The 14,853-nt window shown below is 37.5% G+C and overlaps 1 protein-coding gene across 1 annotated transcript; it reads right to left on the minus strand.

The window, feature by feature from the left end:
* Nucleotides 1-264: 264 nt before the first annotated feature.
* On the minus strand, nt 265-3,932 carry LOC120139356 (RNA-binding KH domain-containing protein PEPPER-like). Its single transcript, XM_039154603.1, has 5 exons — nt 3,732-3,932; nt 2,979-3,215; nt 1,505-1,696; nt 1,166-1,423; nt 265-435 (listed from the first exon to the last, which is right to left on the minus strand). The coding sequence occupies exons 1-5, from the start codon at nt 3,930-3,932 to the stop codon at nt 265-267; spliced, it is 1,059 nt and encodes a 352-aa protein (XP_039010534.1).
* Between the last annotated feature and the right edge of the window lie 10,921 nt (nt 3,933-14,853).

Genomic DNA, 14,853 nt, shown 5'->3' on the forward strand with positions numbered 1-14,853 from the left:
TAATTCTTCTCCTAATCTCCCATTAACATCAAATGTTATGAAGAAAGCATTAATGTGATCTAAAATTTTTACATATAAGCTATATATTACGTTTTCTGAAACTTAACCCAAGTCTGCACTACTCACCCACTCCGCCCCACCCCACTCCGATGTCAATCCCACCGCCCCACTCCACCCAATTGTCAACCCCAAACAGAGAAACATCCAGACAAATTCATTCCAACAAAAGAGACTGAAATTCTAATAAGGTAAACGATGATTCTCTTAAAGCCTAAAAGTAGAGTAGCCACTTACACTAGAAGATCCTCCGTATCCGCCGTAGGTTTGGGATGAAAGCGAAGAAATGTTGCTGCCCAACTGCGAAAAAGGGGACCTATAACTCGTGTCTCTATAGTTTCTCCTTCTAATTGGATCTTGCTGAATGCTTATGAACTCCTGCATTAACCAAAAAATCATCAGCATAAGAAAATGGTTTTTGCATGGTTTGAACAATCTGGTTGAGAAATGCAATAAGAGAAATAATGATACAGTAGCCAAGTATATACAATTATACATACATATACCAAAGTCTAGGCAAACATAAGAAAGTTCCACTTCAAAAGCCTAATTTAAACTAAAAAATATCATTGCCAAATCTCTGAGCCAACTTAAATGTATATAAGATGAGCATTGTCATAAAGATAAAAATTGCTACATTCAAAATTTTTGACCCAAGCAGCAGTGATGTAAACCATGCAGGGCACCAATGACCTACGATAAGGCTCGAAATGATTTTCTACTCGCCTTTTCTAATTAACTAATAACTAAAATAATACTAATTTCATGGAGAATCACCATGGGGATTTATATTTTATGTATAGTTTTTATGCTTGTGTATATAAATACTTCATTCTCATTGGTTGCCTTCATTTCTCTCCCCTCTTATTCTATTTATGTTCTGACCACTAATTTTCAGTGATGTATTTATATACATGACATTTCCCTCTCATTGGTCCCCTTCATTTCTATCCCTTCTTATTCCTATTTCTGCATCTAATTTTCAATATTATCTACATATGCCCCCTTTCTCTTCCTTGTTCTCCATTATAATCTCTAATTTCACTTCACTATTTCTCATTTGGGAAGAGGAATTAAGAATAGTAATAATAAGTGCACACAAACAAACCTGAGTAACTATAGGAACAGCAGATCGATGAAGCCCTGAACTAGAATGTACTATCGAATGTGGAAGATCCTGTCCATAGAATGGAATTCCAGAAGATGGGATTTGTGACTCAAATTGTTTTTCATGTTCAAGGAACAAAAAGTCTCTCCTCGCAGTAAGAGGAAGATCGACTCCAATTCCACCTTGAGAAACAGTATGTAGAGATGACCTTTCATCCCTTGTCTCTGCTTGAAGCTCTTGAGTGACTACCGCATTGTGCTGCAACCATTGATAGCACCGCTTAACATGAAACAGTTGAAGGATACATAACAACAGTTCAGTCGAAAACATACTTACTACTGTCTTTTCAAAGAGAGGAAGAACAATTTGATCAACCAAAAATTTCCTCAGGTGCCCCACCACAGCTTCAGGAGCTTTAAGAACCTTCAGGGCTTCCCCCTGCAACTCCACAATCCTCTCATCTGCTACCACATAAGGTGGAGTTTCCTCGGCAAAAACAGTACCATGTTCACCATAAACTTTACAGAATCCCTAAAACTATGATTTATAGGGCACTTTTTGAACAAAAAATAAGATACAAAAGCTTGGATTTATTGTAAGTTTATATAACTATGATTGTCAAAATAATCAAAGGAACCAACAAAATTTATTTACTTTTCGTTTTCGTATTGCAAAGCATCATTTACAAGCAAGGAAAAAACGCTCATGTATCCAGAACTATGCAATCACAACAGTTCGAGTTAAAACAATAGCAAAATTCAGATGAACTATCAAAGCATTGAAGCATACAATAACACCAATATTTTGAGGGTTTTATATTGCACCCTAAGGTATACACTTATTGATTCTTTAATGTGACAAAACTCAGCATAAGATCAGCCATTTAGAATACATCTTATTTCACTCTTGGAAACGTGAATTTTAAGCTATGCAGATTTGAAAACTTTGTGCCCCATCAAGGAGGTAAGACCTTAAATTTACAGGGATGGAAGCAGGCACAAATAAAAGTTCTATTTCATAATTGACAAAAGTTCTATTTCAGTATTAAGGTACAAGCTTCCTAAATGACTTGTCAGAAAAGAAATGGACTTCCAAATTAAAAACTATCTACCCTTCTTTTTGAAATAGAAGAAGAATAACCATAATACAACAAACAAAAGGCAGGTTTTAGAAGACGTGCAAGTAAAAAAAAAGGCACCTTTAAGTTCTCTAAATCTTTATTAATTTTTGGAAGGGGCACATTCAGCAGAGTTTAATAATAATCTCTTCCAAAAAAGATCCCCCAGCCTAAGCATGTAAAATACCCCCAAAATTAAAAAAATGAAGTATGCAAATAATGCGCATAGATGTGCACACATGAAATAATCAAGAAAGAAGCACAGAATTTCAATATTTTATCCATTTACTGAACAGAGCCATGCAGAAATTAGCCACAACTTCATTGGTTTGTGGTTCATTTCATGCATAGCATAGGAATGGAGAGGATAACTTCTAATGTAATGTCCATATTTATAAAAAAAAAAATGAGCCTTTTAATTTGGGGATCATAGAACAATCAGTTAGATTTATCCTCTATATAAATAGGATTAAAGGACCCTATGGATAGGTGGAAAGGATGCATAATCCCATCAGAAAAACTTACATAAAATGGGATTAGAGAATTAAAGTTACAAAATGAAGACATTTCATCCATCAATTCAAATTCCTGTGCACCAACCGAAACCTAAATGCATAAATGAGCAATAAGGGAACCCGACCTCTCATGAATAAACCAATATTCTAAATTGTAAAAAAAAATACCGCTTGACAATACCCTGACAGATGCACCAGTGCTCTCGTATAATGACTTGATCAAGGAGCATTGCTTTCCAATTAAACTGATTGCTTGAGTAGATGCCGCCAACAACCGGATAGAACAAAATGTAGCTCCAGCTGCTTTAGCATCAGCATCATTTTCCTGCAATCCATGTACACGTTTGAAAACTCTTATAGTAGCATCCATTGCAGGGGAAAGAGGTGCCTCTGGTTCTTCTTTTCCAGATATTATCATCTACAAGAAAACCCAATTAATTAAGGAACCAGTAAAGGGCAATCAGAAAACTATAACTTAACTCTAGAAATCAAAGAATAATCAGTAGGAAAAACTCCAAATTTGTGGCCCAGACATATCTATTGACATAAATTTGCTTAAGTCCCCCTTATTTTTCTTTCGAAAACAAAGGAACAAAGTATTTGTCATTTGATCAAGAAGTCAAAACTTTGACTAATATACAACAGGTGTTACTAAATTTATATAAATCTCGTAACGGACAAATATCAAATTAAACTCGGTTGTTACTTTTAAAGCATTCTTCGTTTGAAAATGAAATCCCTTGAATCAAAAGATGCATGATTTACATCGATATAGATTAATTAGAGTTAAAATTTATCGTATTTTACTCTTTACTCTTTCTTTTTCTTCTTTTCTTTCCAGAGCAAATATCAACTAGAGAAAGAAAATGCCAGACCCAAAGAATCGACAACTGTGAAATTATTAACTCAAAAAGAAATTAGGGTTTAGAGTTACAATACAATCGGGAGTCCCAACAGCACAATCAAGAACGCGGATACGGGCGCTGGTTTCCTCGCACATCTTCTTGATGACTTCACCTTTCCGACCAATTATGCTGTCGACTTTCATACAGAGACGATGGAACAAACCCAAATTGAATGGTGGAATAGAGAAAGAGGAATACATGCATAAACCCTTAAATTTTGACTCCTTCATCTGCGTTGCGGTTTTTAAATATTTTGGATTATGACTATTAAATATGATACACACTACTGTAGTCATAAATCATTTAGATTTTTAAAAATATGATATTTTTTTATGATACATTTTTTGTAAATCATAAATGTGTCATTGTTCGTGTGTCATTAAAAATAATTTTCTTGTAGTGAATACATTTAATATGATATTAAATAGGGGTGTTAAGAAAACTAGAGATGGAGTGTCAAAAATTTAACCTAAAGAAAAAAGCGTCAATCGATAAACAAGGTCCATGGCAACTTTGGAAAATTATTTTTCAAAGAAAAATACAAACATGTTACATTTAATAAACACAAAAAATGTTTTAATTTTGATATGATATGTTTTGAAAGAATTAATAAGTACACGAATCAATTTACCTCAGTAGTTAAATGAATTATTATTGTTTTTAGAGATCACTGATTCGAGCACCAATAACAGTAGTAGAATAATTGAGCGTCATAGAATTAAAATCAAGATAATATGTAGGTACATAAACGATGAACTTTACATTGAAGATGTTATCCAAAGAGGGATGAAAATTGTAATCGCACTCGATCCATCATATAAATCAAACCTAAAGACCCTTCCTAGTGACGGATTACGTGTATTCGAGAGTGAACACATTTATTTTGAAATTTAAATTTTCTTCTATTAATTATCTATTTTATTGATGATAAATTTATCTTTGACGATGAAGCCCTTGAGTCATTTGAAATAATCAAACTGAAGTTGATAAATGTTCCTATTGTAGTCTCACCGACTGGAACTTTTCTTTTGAGTTAATGTGTGACGCAAGTGATCATGTTGTCGGTGATGTGCTGTGGTAGCAAAAAAACAATGTAACCCCCTAGATCCGGCCTATACGTTATGCCCAATTATAGGTGGGTACATATCTTATTTAGAAATTTCCTTTCATATTTAAATAACGTTCAAATCCATATACAATATAATATGAAATTAGTAATAAGAAAAGTTCATAAGATAAACGTCCATATATTAACATATGCATGTATAAGAAAAACCGTATAAAACATATACATAGCAAAATACCAATAGTACAGATATATCGAGACGAAAGCAAAAACAAGTGTCACCAAGTATAACAAAATGTATATAGAGGTATACAATGGTACAAAAATAAGAGTAGTCGGTCCTCCTGATGCCAAGTTTGCTAGTGTACGGTCTGCTACTATCTGAAAATGTTAAAATTTACAAATTGAGCTAAAAAGCCCAGTGTTCTCCTTACGATGTATGAAAACATACAGATAAAATACTTCAGTAAAATCAGTTTATCAAACATGTTTAAAAAAATTATGAACACTACCCCCATCCGATCACCATAATATGTAGGTTCCCCAGAACCATACACCCACCTGTACACCCGGTAAGTGCCTTATACACATAGCATAAGGACATGTGGTAAAGAGTTACCCTGTGCAAAAAGCTTAGGAGCATGCGATAAGGACTTACACTGATTACAAAGTCGAGGAACCTACGGTAAGTACTTACAAGTCATAAACTAGGCATGAGATACTTCCTCCACTAATATCCCAATAACAATAATAAACATGTTTGTATTAAAGTGAAAACGGTAGTTTAATTCAGTAAAACATGAAAATATTCCAACTCAGAAATCAGATACAAAATATAGAAATCATAGATCATGTCAGAAATGTACAATAAATCAGATATCATATAAATCAAATATCATATAAACAATATTTAGAAAACCAGGTATCGTGTCATAAAAATATTCAGTATTATCATAAATCTAAAACAGTTCAGATGAACAATTTAAAACATAATCTAACACCATCAGGAAACACACCTGTATCAATCTGAGTGGTATGATAAGAAAGCCTATTACTGAGTCTGCCGATCACGATCAGTGGCAGCACTAGATCCCACGAATCATAAAATCCATATCGGAATCCTAATATGAATAATAATAATACCTATTTAAATAATTTACATATACCTACGAGTAACTCTCGAGGAATGCGGATCGTGCGGATCTGACGAATGGGAAGCATCGAATCTAACCGACCCTTGATCGAGTGAAACATTAGTACCTTCATAAAAATATATTCTCGAATCAATTCCATAATCAAATCTTAAATAAAAAAGCAAAAATGCTAAAAATACAAAGCATTTTTGGATTAACGGGCTCAATTCGGAGCTTTTGGGTCAGAATTTTGCAAAACAAATCGTGGAGTCAGACTTAGGATGTCGAAAAATGTCAAGATGGAGGTTTTCAAAAAAATTCAACGTCGGTCAATGGTTAATGGTTGGTCAACGATCAACAGTTGTCAACGATTGATCGATTCAGTTCGAGTCGGGTCGGTCATGGTTCGGTTCGGACAGGAGGGTCAGGTCGGGTCAACCTATTATCAAGCAATCCACCAAGCAATGGAACTTCCCTACACTCAGGGGCGGAGCGTGGGGGCACGTGCATAGCCTTTGGGGGTCTAAATAATTATGAAAAAATTCCTATGCACTTTTTAAGGTATTTTGAGGCACTTACCAAGATCGGTTCACAACAGTGAATGGCGGCGAACTTGATTTCAAAACATCGGAAACTTAGCCTTTCTCACGCCTCACACGCTAGCAATAACTGAGACAAAGTGGACACCGGTGGACTCAGGACGACGCAAGAAACATGATGGTGCGGGAGGTGTCAAAAACGAAGCAATGGTTGGCGACGAAACGACGATTGAAGTTTCTTTACTAAAATATGAAAACTTGAAGAGAGAGAAAATAGGGTTTTCAAATAAGGAAGTTTTCCATATTTGGGAGTTATATAGTCCTTAAAAAGGAAATTAGTAAAATTACACTCTAGGTCCTCTAATTTTTTATACTTTCTAAATTTGCATCTGAATTAATCTAAATTACATTTCCCCCCGAATTTAGTTAAAATTTTAATTTTGTCATCAGAAGAATTTTAAGAAAAATTTTAGGCCCTAAGTTGGGTGTGACAACTCTCCCCCTTAAAAGAAATTTTGTCCTCGAAATTTACCTGATGAAAATATATGCGAAATTGAACTTCTATCGACTCCAATGTCTCCCAAGTAGCTTCTGAGAGGCCATGATTACTCCATTGAACTTTAACCATCGAAATTTACCTATTCCGAAGAACTCTCTGATCTCGATCTAAAATCTGAACGGGATCCTCCTCATAAGACAAATCATGTATCAACTCTACGTCATCAATTAGAATGATGTGACATGGATCTAGACGATATAGCCTCAACATGGATACATGAAAAACATCATGAATGCAACTGAGATGGGGAGGCAACTCAAGATGATAAGCAACAAGTCCAACTTTCTTCAAAATACGGTATGACCCAATAAATATATGGCTCAATTTACCCTTCGTCCAAATCTCAACACTTTCTCCCATAGAGATACTTTCAGAAAGACATGGCCCCCAACTTCAAACTCGATATCCTTCCATCGCTGATCTGCATAATATTTCTACCTATCAAACCCCTCTCTCAGGTGATCACAGATCAATGTGACATATCTTCAATCTTTCAAACTAGCTCTAGACCCAATGTCTTTTTATCATACAACTCGGTCCAACGGATAGGAGTATGACATCGACGTCCATACAGAGCCTTATATGGTGCCATTTGAATACTTGCCTGGTAACTGTTATTGTAAGTGAACTTGGCTAAAGGAAATAAATCTTCCCAACTATCATGAAAGTCAATCACACAACCCCGTAGAATATCCTCCAACACCTGAATCACTTGCTCAGACTGACCATCAGTCTGCGGGTGAAAAGTTGTACTGAAATTCAAACGAGTACCCATAGCCTCGTGCAAAGCTTTCCAGAACATAGAAGTAAACTCCAGATCTCATTCAGATATGATGGACAATGGAACACCATGGAGTCTAACGATCTTAAAGATATACAATTTAGCCAACTTGTCTAAAGAATAATTAACCTGACCAGGAATAAAATGAGCTGACATGGTGAGTCAATCTACAATCTCCCAAACATAATCCTTTTTGGAAGGAGTCAGAGGAAGACCGTTAATGAAGTCCATCATAATACGCTCCCACTTCCACTTAGGAATCTTAATCGACTGCAACAGTTCCAATGGATATTGGTGCTCTACCTTAACCTGTTGACAAGTCAGACACCTCGCCATAAAATCTGAAACATCCTTCTTCATGCCACTCCAAAAGTATCGCTCCTTCAGATTCTTGTACATTTTGCCCCCACCATGATGCATTGCAGAAGGGCTACTATGAGCCTCCTTAAGTTTATCCCATCTTAACTCATCATCTTAACTTTGAACTCGTTCCCTGCTCAACCTGCCCAATCATGGGAAGTAAGGAGCTATCTAAGAGCTGTTTAGCCTAAATTTCCTCGATCAAAATGGGTTTTACTTGTAATTCTGCTAACAGACTTCCATTATCAAACAAACTCAAATTGGAAAACAAGGCTTTTAGATCGGATATCGCCTTACAGTTCAAGGCATCGACCACCACATTAGCCTTTCCTGGATGATACTCTATCTCATAATCATAGTCCTTTAGAAGCTTCAACTAGCGAAGATGTGTAAAATTCAACTCTTTTTGAGTAAGCAAATACTTTAGACTCTTATGATCGATATAGATATAACACTTTTCTCCATAGAGATAGTGTCTCCAGATCTTCGAAGCAAAAACCACATCAACTAACTCTATATCATGAGTGGGATAGTTGTGTTCATGCGACTTTAGCTGACGTGATGCATATACGACAACCTTCCCATATTACATCAAAACACATCCTAATCCAGAGTGATAAGTATCACTGTAGACAAAAAATCATTCTCAGACTCAAGCTAAATCAACATTAGAGCTTGAGTTAAAACAATCTTCAATTTCTCAAAGCTAGCTTGTTGGTCTTCAGACCAGACAAATGGAACATATTTCCTTACCAATTTCGTTAGAGGAGTTGTAGTAATGGAGAACCCCTCAACGAAATGATGGTAATAACCAACTAAGCCCAAGAAACTACAAATTTATGAGACGTTCTTCGGTTGCTTCCAGTTCAGAATAGCTTCCACTTTACTCGGATCCACCCAGATACCCTCGGTAGAAACAATATGCCCAAGAAAAGTGTTGCGTGATGTGAGTACTATAAAATATACGCAATTAGTGTGCAAGTATACACAATCGCTCAAGTAATATAATGATGAGTGAGTATCGTCTCCACAGGGATTGGGTGAAATCACAAAAGTCTAACCAAAGCAATGCAATATTCTATCTAAGTATAGTTAGTCTTGATATATACAAATGTCACGACAATGGATATGTGTATGCTGGTGGATGCGGATTGATGGTGTGATGGTGTAGCAAATGGAAATGCAGTGGCAATGATGGATGTTTAATGTTGAGTATGGTGAAATGTTGAGGTAATGAGAAATGGTAAAGACAGTAAATAAAAAGATAAATAAAATAAGAAGAAAATAATCATCACGTGACAAGCTTCCAATGAAATGAATGGTAAGGATTGGTCTAAGGTTGCTAAACTTATTTCTCAAGTATATCTAAGTTATCTTGTCTTTACTTACTCGACAGGGCTTTCCTAAGGTGTTCAAAAGAACCTAACAGAATAGGATGCCAAGGCATCTGCTCTCACTCAACGATGTTGGACAGCCTACTCTATTGATGAAGACACCCTTTTTAGTCGTTGAAATCCTATCCTAGTCTCTTCCGAGATATAAGGGATTAAGTTATAATATTCCTAGGTCGGTTCAAAGCCCCTTGAAAATACCATAACCCATTGCTTATGAGGATCTTATCTTGCGTTTCTTCCGAATACTTACAAGTATTTTTAGTTTAGGATTCTTCGGTATACCTAACCTTCATCTAACAGATGGACATTTCCATGCCTCTTACAAGCCTAGATGGTGAAGCATTCATAAGCAAAGCAAATAAAGAACCAAAATAAACTTAAATATACCATTAAAAATAAAGTTTAAACAACCATTCAACCAACCACCACCAAATAAGTTAGTTCATGGTGGGGTTCGAAATATCCAAACACAAAGTCATGAAAATTCGTTCCAACAACCCACAAAATAATATAAAGAAATAGCAGCAAAAAGGAAAGTGAGAAGAAGCATTCGACACGCCACCGGAGGTCTTCTCTCGGCCACCACGAACCACCTAGCTCGCTAGCTCCTTTCGGCGCCTAGCTTGCCACTCCTTGGAGCTTTATCAATGGAGGAATATTCCAAGGAAGAAGAAAGAAAAAAAGAAAAAAGAAAAATCTGATTTTTCTGCTCTATGCGTGTGCTCACCCTCCTCTCTTCTCTCTCCCATGAGGTGTCATATATAATAAATAAAATATCTAGGGGTAATGATGAGTTTGTTGGGTGAAAAATACCCCTCATACCCCTAGAATCACATTTTGTGCATGAATCTTATCCTCCAAGTGGCAGTGGCCCATTGGCAGCTCTGGCAGGCGGTTACAGCAGTCCTTCACGTGCAGAGACAGTTGTCCAGTGCCAGTTGTCCTTATACAGAAACATCTTTTTGTCTTTTTCTGCGCCAGAAATGCCAAGGCATTTCAATATGCTCTAGCAACGTGTGATGCCGCGACATTACTTCCCAAAGAATCTTTTTTCTTGCTATTCCCTGCACACCATAGAAAAACTGCACCTTTCCCTCAAACAGCACCATTGAGAAATAAAATAGTACAACCACCACAAATGCAACTATATGATCCTAAAATGACTAAAATGATCTTTTAAACAAACAATAACTTAAGTGAAAAAGGCTTTAAAAGTAGCCTTTTTAGGAAGTTAACACACCCCCAAACTTAAGCTATTGCTTGTCCTCAAGCAATGGATAGCAGTTACATAAGCATAATGTCATGGCAAAGTTCGATAGTAAGGCAGTAGGACAAAATTGAATTTCAACCCTCAGAACGATAGGCTTCAACATGCTAGACTTATCAAGAATTCAAGTACTTTTCCCTAGGTCAAAATCCTTTGTGGTAGTGTGTGTGCGTGATTGTATCCAATCTATACTTAGCGAATTTAGACAATTTCTAATCAAGTCCCCTAGTTTTTGTCAAGGCATTTACTTATCATTAAGCACATTTTTACTCCCTTTTCTTTGATTTTTTTTGATGATGTTACGAAGGGAGTCAGCCTCATCACACCTACTCTCCCACACTCTAGATGAAAGGGAGCATACCTTCTATCCTCGAGCTAGTTAAGTAGAGTCATCCCATGACTTCTTTCATTCACTCATATGCACGAGGCTTCCATTTATTAAAGAAAGTTCCAGGAAATGCCACGGCAAAGAGGAGTGTCCCTCTACAGCTATGCTTAAGCATTTATTCACAGTTTCATTTCTAAGGGAGTTTGTTTTTGATTTTCCTTTTAAACACCATACTATATTTCAATGCAAGACTAACTAAAGTTCCTTCATAAAAATTTCCTAAATTTTCTAAGTATAGAGAACATACAAATCGTGTAAATATTTTTCACCAAGCATCAAGCCCTAGAGTGAGTTCTATCATTCTCAACAGTCATTTACATTCAGATTCTAGCCTAACAAAATTATCATCATCGGGTATCCTCAAAACATTTTATCTAACTGTCCTACCATTTACTGATGCCATGGCATAATACTATGCTAATGCTATCATGCATATGCCCTACCAAGAACACTACCTCCCCCAAACTTAAGGGAAGCATTGTCCTCGATGCTTTAAAGAGAACCAAACTAACTAAAAACTATATGTTATGCAATGAAATGCAACTAAATGAAAATGGATGCAAAAGAAGTACCTCAATATTTACGTGATGGTGGTGCTAGCAGCTCCTCGTCGGGTGCACTTCCGGATAGGTGCTGGGCTGGACTCGGAAGAATTGGAGTAATAGTGCGCAATGCGTCCAGCCGTGGTCTTGGTGCGGCGACCACTACGTTGTGCAGGAGAAGGATTAGGTGCTGGGATGGGGCTGGGTGTTTCTTCGACAGGGACAGTGGGCGGATATTCAGGAGTCTTGGACCGGTGTGTATCAGGAGTAGGGTCATCAGCAGGAGGATCAGGTGCATCGTGCTCAGGCTCTGGAGATGCCTCGGCATTAAATGCCGACAGAATTTCATCTGGGAATCCAGGAAAATTCCGTTGTCCGTGGGGAATGATTTCTTAAAAGAATGATTCCACCACAACATCTCTATGCTTCACATATCCAAAGAAGTTACGGATGTCACCGTGTAAAGCATGCAGTTGAGCTTGAGTCTGCGTCACAGCTTCCTCGAGAGCAAGTAACCTTGCCTCGGCCTTCGATTCTGTAGCACCTGCAGATTGCTCATGAACAGGGTCATTAGACTTGGGATTTTTAATTCCCAATAACAGTGGAAGTCTAGCCCTAGTGATGCCCGATAATCCAGGTACAATTTCATCAAAAGCATTTTCCTCAACCTTTTTCTTACGACATAAAGCGGTAATTAAATTAGGAAACACCAAAGTACTTGCCTTTTTACCCAAATAGTCGTGAACTTGCTGAACAATGATACGACCCACATCAATCGAACGGGATACCATTATAGAATGTAAAAGCAATAAGCGTGAAAGTGATACCGTAGTGTTGTGGGAGGTGGGCATTAGTTTATGCTTGAGAAAGTGATTCCATAACTTTGCGCGCGGCTGAAGACGTTCCCGGTTGACCGAGTATCGGCTCGTCTGGCGACCATTCCACTCAGTGTTTTTGAAACAAAGGTCCTCCAAGATCCCATCGTATGTGTTGCTATCTGCTTCCTCTTCGAACTTGGCATGGTTATCCACAACATCCTGCAAATGAAAATAACGATTAATAGCAGTGGATAAAAACGGATTTGCTTACCTCGAACGAAGATGGAGTTTGATTGGGCTTGGAAATGTTCGCATAGAACTCCTTAACTAATGAGGCGTTCACCGAACCAGGATGACGGGCAAACTTCTGCCATTTGAGCGGCGCCACGATGTCCATAACATCGGGTCCAAAACCACCATCGGTTTCCTCGGTAAAAATAAATCATAACTCAAAAAAGGGTTTTCGGTTCTTGAAGTTTTGGAACCGAGCCTTAGCCTCATCGTTCTCAAACTGTTGCCAAGTGGTCGTGTCGGTTGGAGCCGGTCTTGAGGCACCATTTTCAGTGTTTTTGAAGTAAGAAAAATGAAAAAGGAAGAAGCTTTTGAAAGCTTTAAAAACTTGGATGTATTTCGGCTATGGAGAAATAACAAAGAAAGAAGATGAATGAATGAAAGATAAAAGAAAAAGTTAAAAATTTAGGAGAGAAAAGGGGTGATAGGACGGTTAAGAGAGAAATTAGTGGGTGGGGGTTGTGCGTGTATGGGGAAGGAAAAACTGCCAAAAAGCAATGATGTGATGGGATAAAAACTGTGGAAAGAGAAAAGAAATGTCAGAAATTAAATTAAAAAGAAACAAATCAAAAGAATATCTCTCCAATTAATGCTTTGTCCTTTCCTCCCTTTGGTAACCGCTCCTTGTACGGTTTGCAGCAGTGTGGTCCCTACAAATCAGATCAAAAATTAATTACAAAATAAAATAAAATAAAACTAAAGAAAAAACTTGAATGTTAAACTTTATTTATGCACAGACACAAATTCGATGCCGAGGCATCGAATTTTGGTTCTCCTCTGGGCACGCTTCAGTATCGTGCAGCCGTAACATGTCCTTGTTGTGCGGTGGTGGAATTCCATTGTAGGCTTTCAGACGCTGCCCATTAACCTTGAAGATCTTCCCATTGTCTATTCTCTTGATGTCAACAGCTCCATGGGGATAGACATAATGCACCTCAAATGGCTCTGACCATCGAGATTTTAGCTTCCCAGGAAAGAGTTTAAGTCTGGAGTTGTAAAGCAAGACTTGTTGGCCAACATGAAAATACCGTGGCATCAGTTTTTGGTCATGCCACTTCTTGGTTTTCTCCTTGTATATCCGAGCATTCTCATATGCTTGTGCTCTAAACTCTTCAATTTCATTAAGTTCTAATAATCTCTGCTCCCCAGCTAGTTGAGCATCGAAATTCAATCGCTTGACAGCCCAATAAGCTTTATGTTCAAGCTCAACCGGGAGATGACAAGCTTTACCATACACTAACTTGAAGGGTGACATCCCCAAAGGAGTTTTGAATGCTGTTCTATACGCCCAAAGTGCTTCATCCAACTTTGGCGACCAATCCTTTCGCTTTGGGTTCACCACTTTCTCTAAAATCTGCTTGATCTCTCGATTAGATATCTCAGCCTGGCCATTTGTCTGTGGATGATATGCCGTGGCAATCTTGTGTTGAACTCCATATCTCAGCAATGCATTGGCAATCAACTTATTATCAAAATGGGTTCCTTCATCACTGATGATAGCACGAGGTACTCCAAACCGAGTGAAAATATACTTGTGCAAAAACTTGAGTACGGTCTTGGAGTCATTCTTTGAAGTTGCTATTGCTTCCACCCACTTTGACACATAATCCACAGCAAGCAATATATATAATTTTCCTTCAGAAGATGGGAATGGTCCCATGAAGTCGATGCCCCACACATCAAACAGCTCTATCTCGAAAATATTTTGCAGCGGCATCTCATGTCGTCTGGAGATGTTTCCAGTCCGTTGGCATCGATCACATCCTTTGTAAAATGCTTGGGCATCTCTAAACAAAGTTGGCCAGTAAAATCCTGATTGCAGGACCTTAGCAGCAGTCCTTGTTCAACCAAAATGGCCTTCACTTGGGGCCGAATGACAATGGTACAAAATATTACTTTGCTCCTCTTCAGGTACACATCGTCTAATGAGCTGATCGGCATAATGTTTGAACAGATATGGCTCATCCCAAAAATAGTGTCTTGCATCCTGCTTGAACTTCTTTTTAGCCTGAC

This window comes from Hibiscus syriacus, unplaced genomic scaffold (genome assembly GCF_006381635.1).
Source record: "Hibiscus syriacus cultivar Baekdansim isolate YM2019G1 unplaced genomic scaffold, ASM638163v2 tig00110744_pilon, whole genome shotgun sequence".
Classification (NCBI taxonomy): Eukaryota; Viridiplantae; Streptophyta; class Magnoliopsida; order Malvales; family Malvaceae; genus Hibiscus; species Hibiscus syriacus.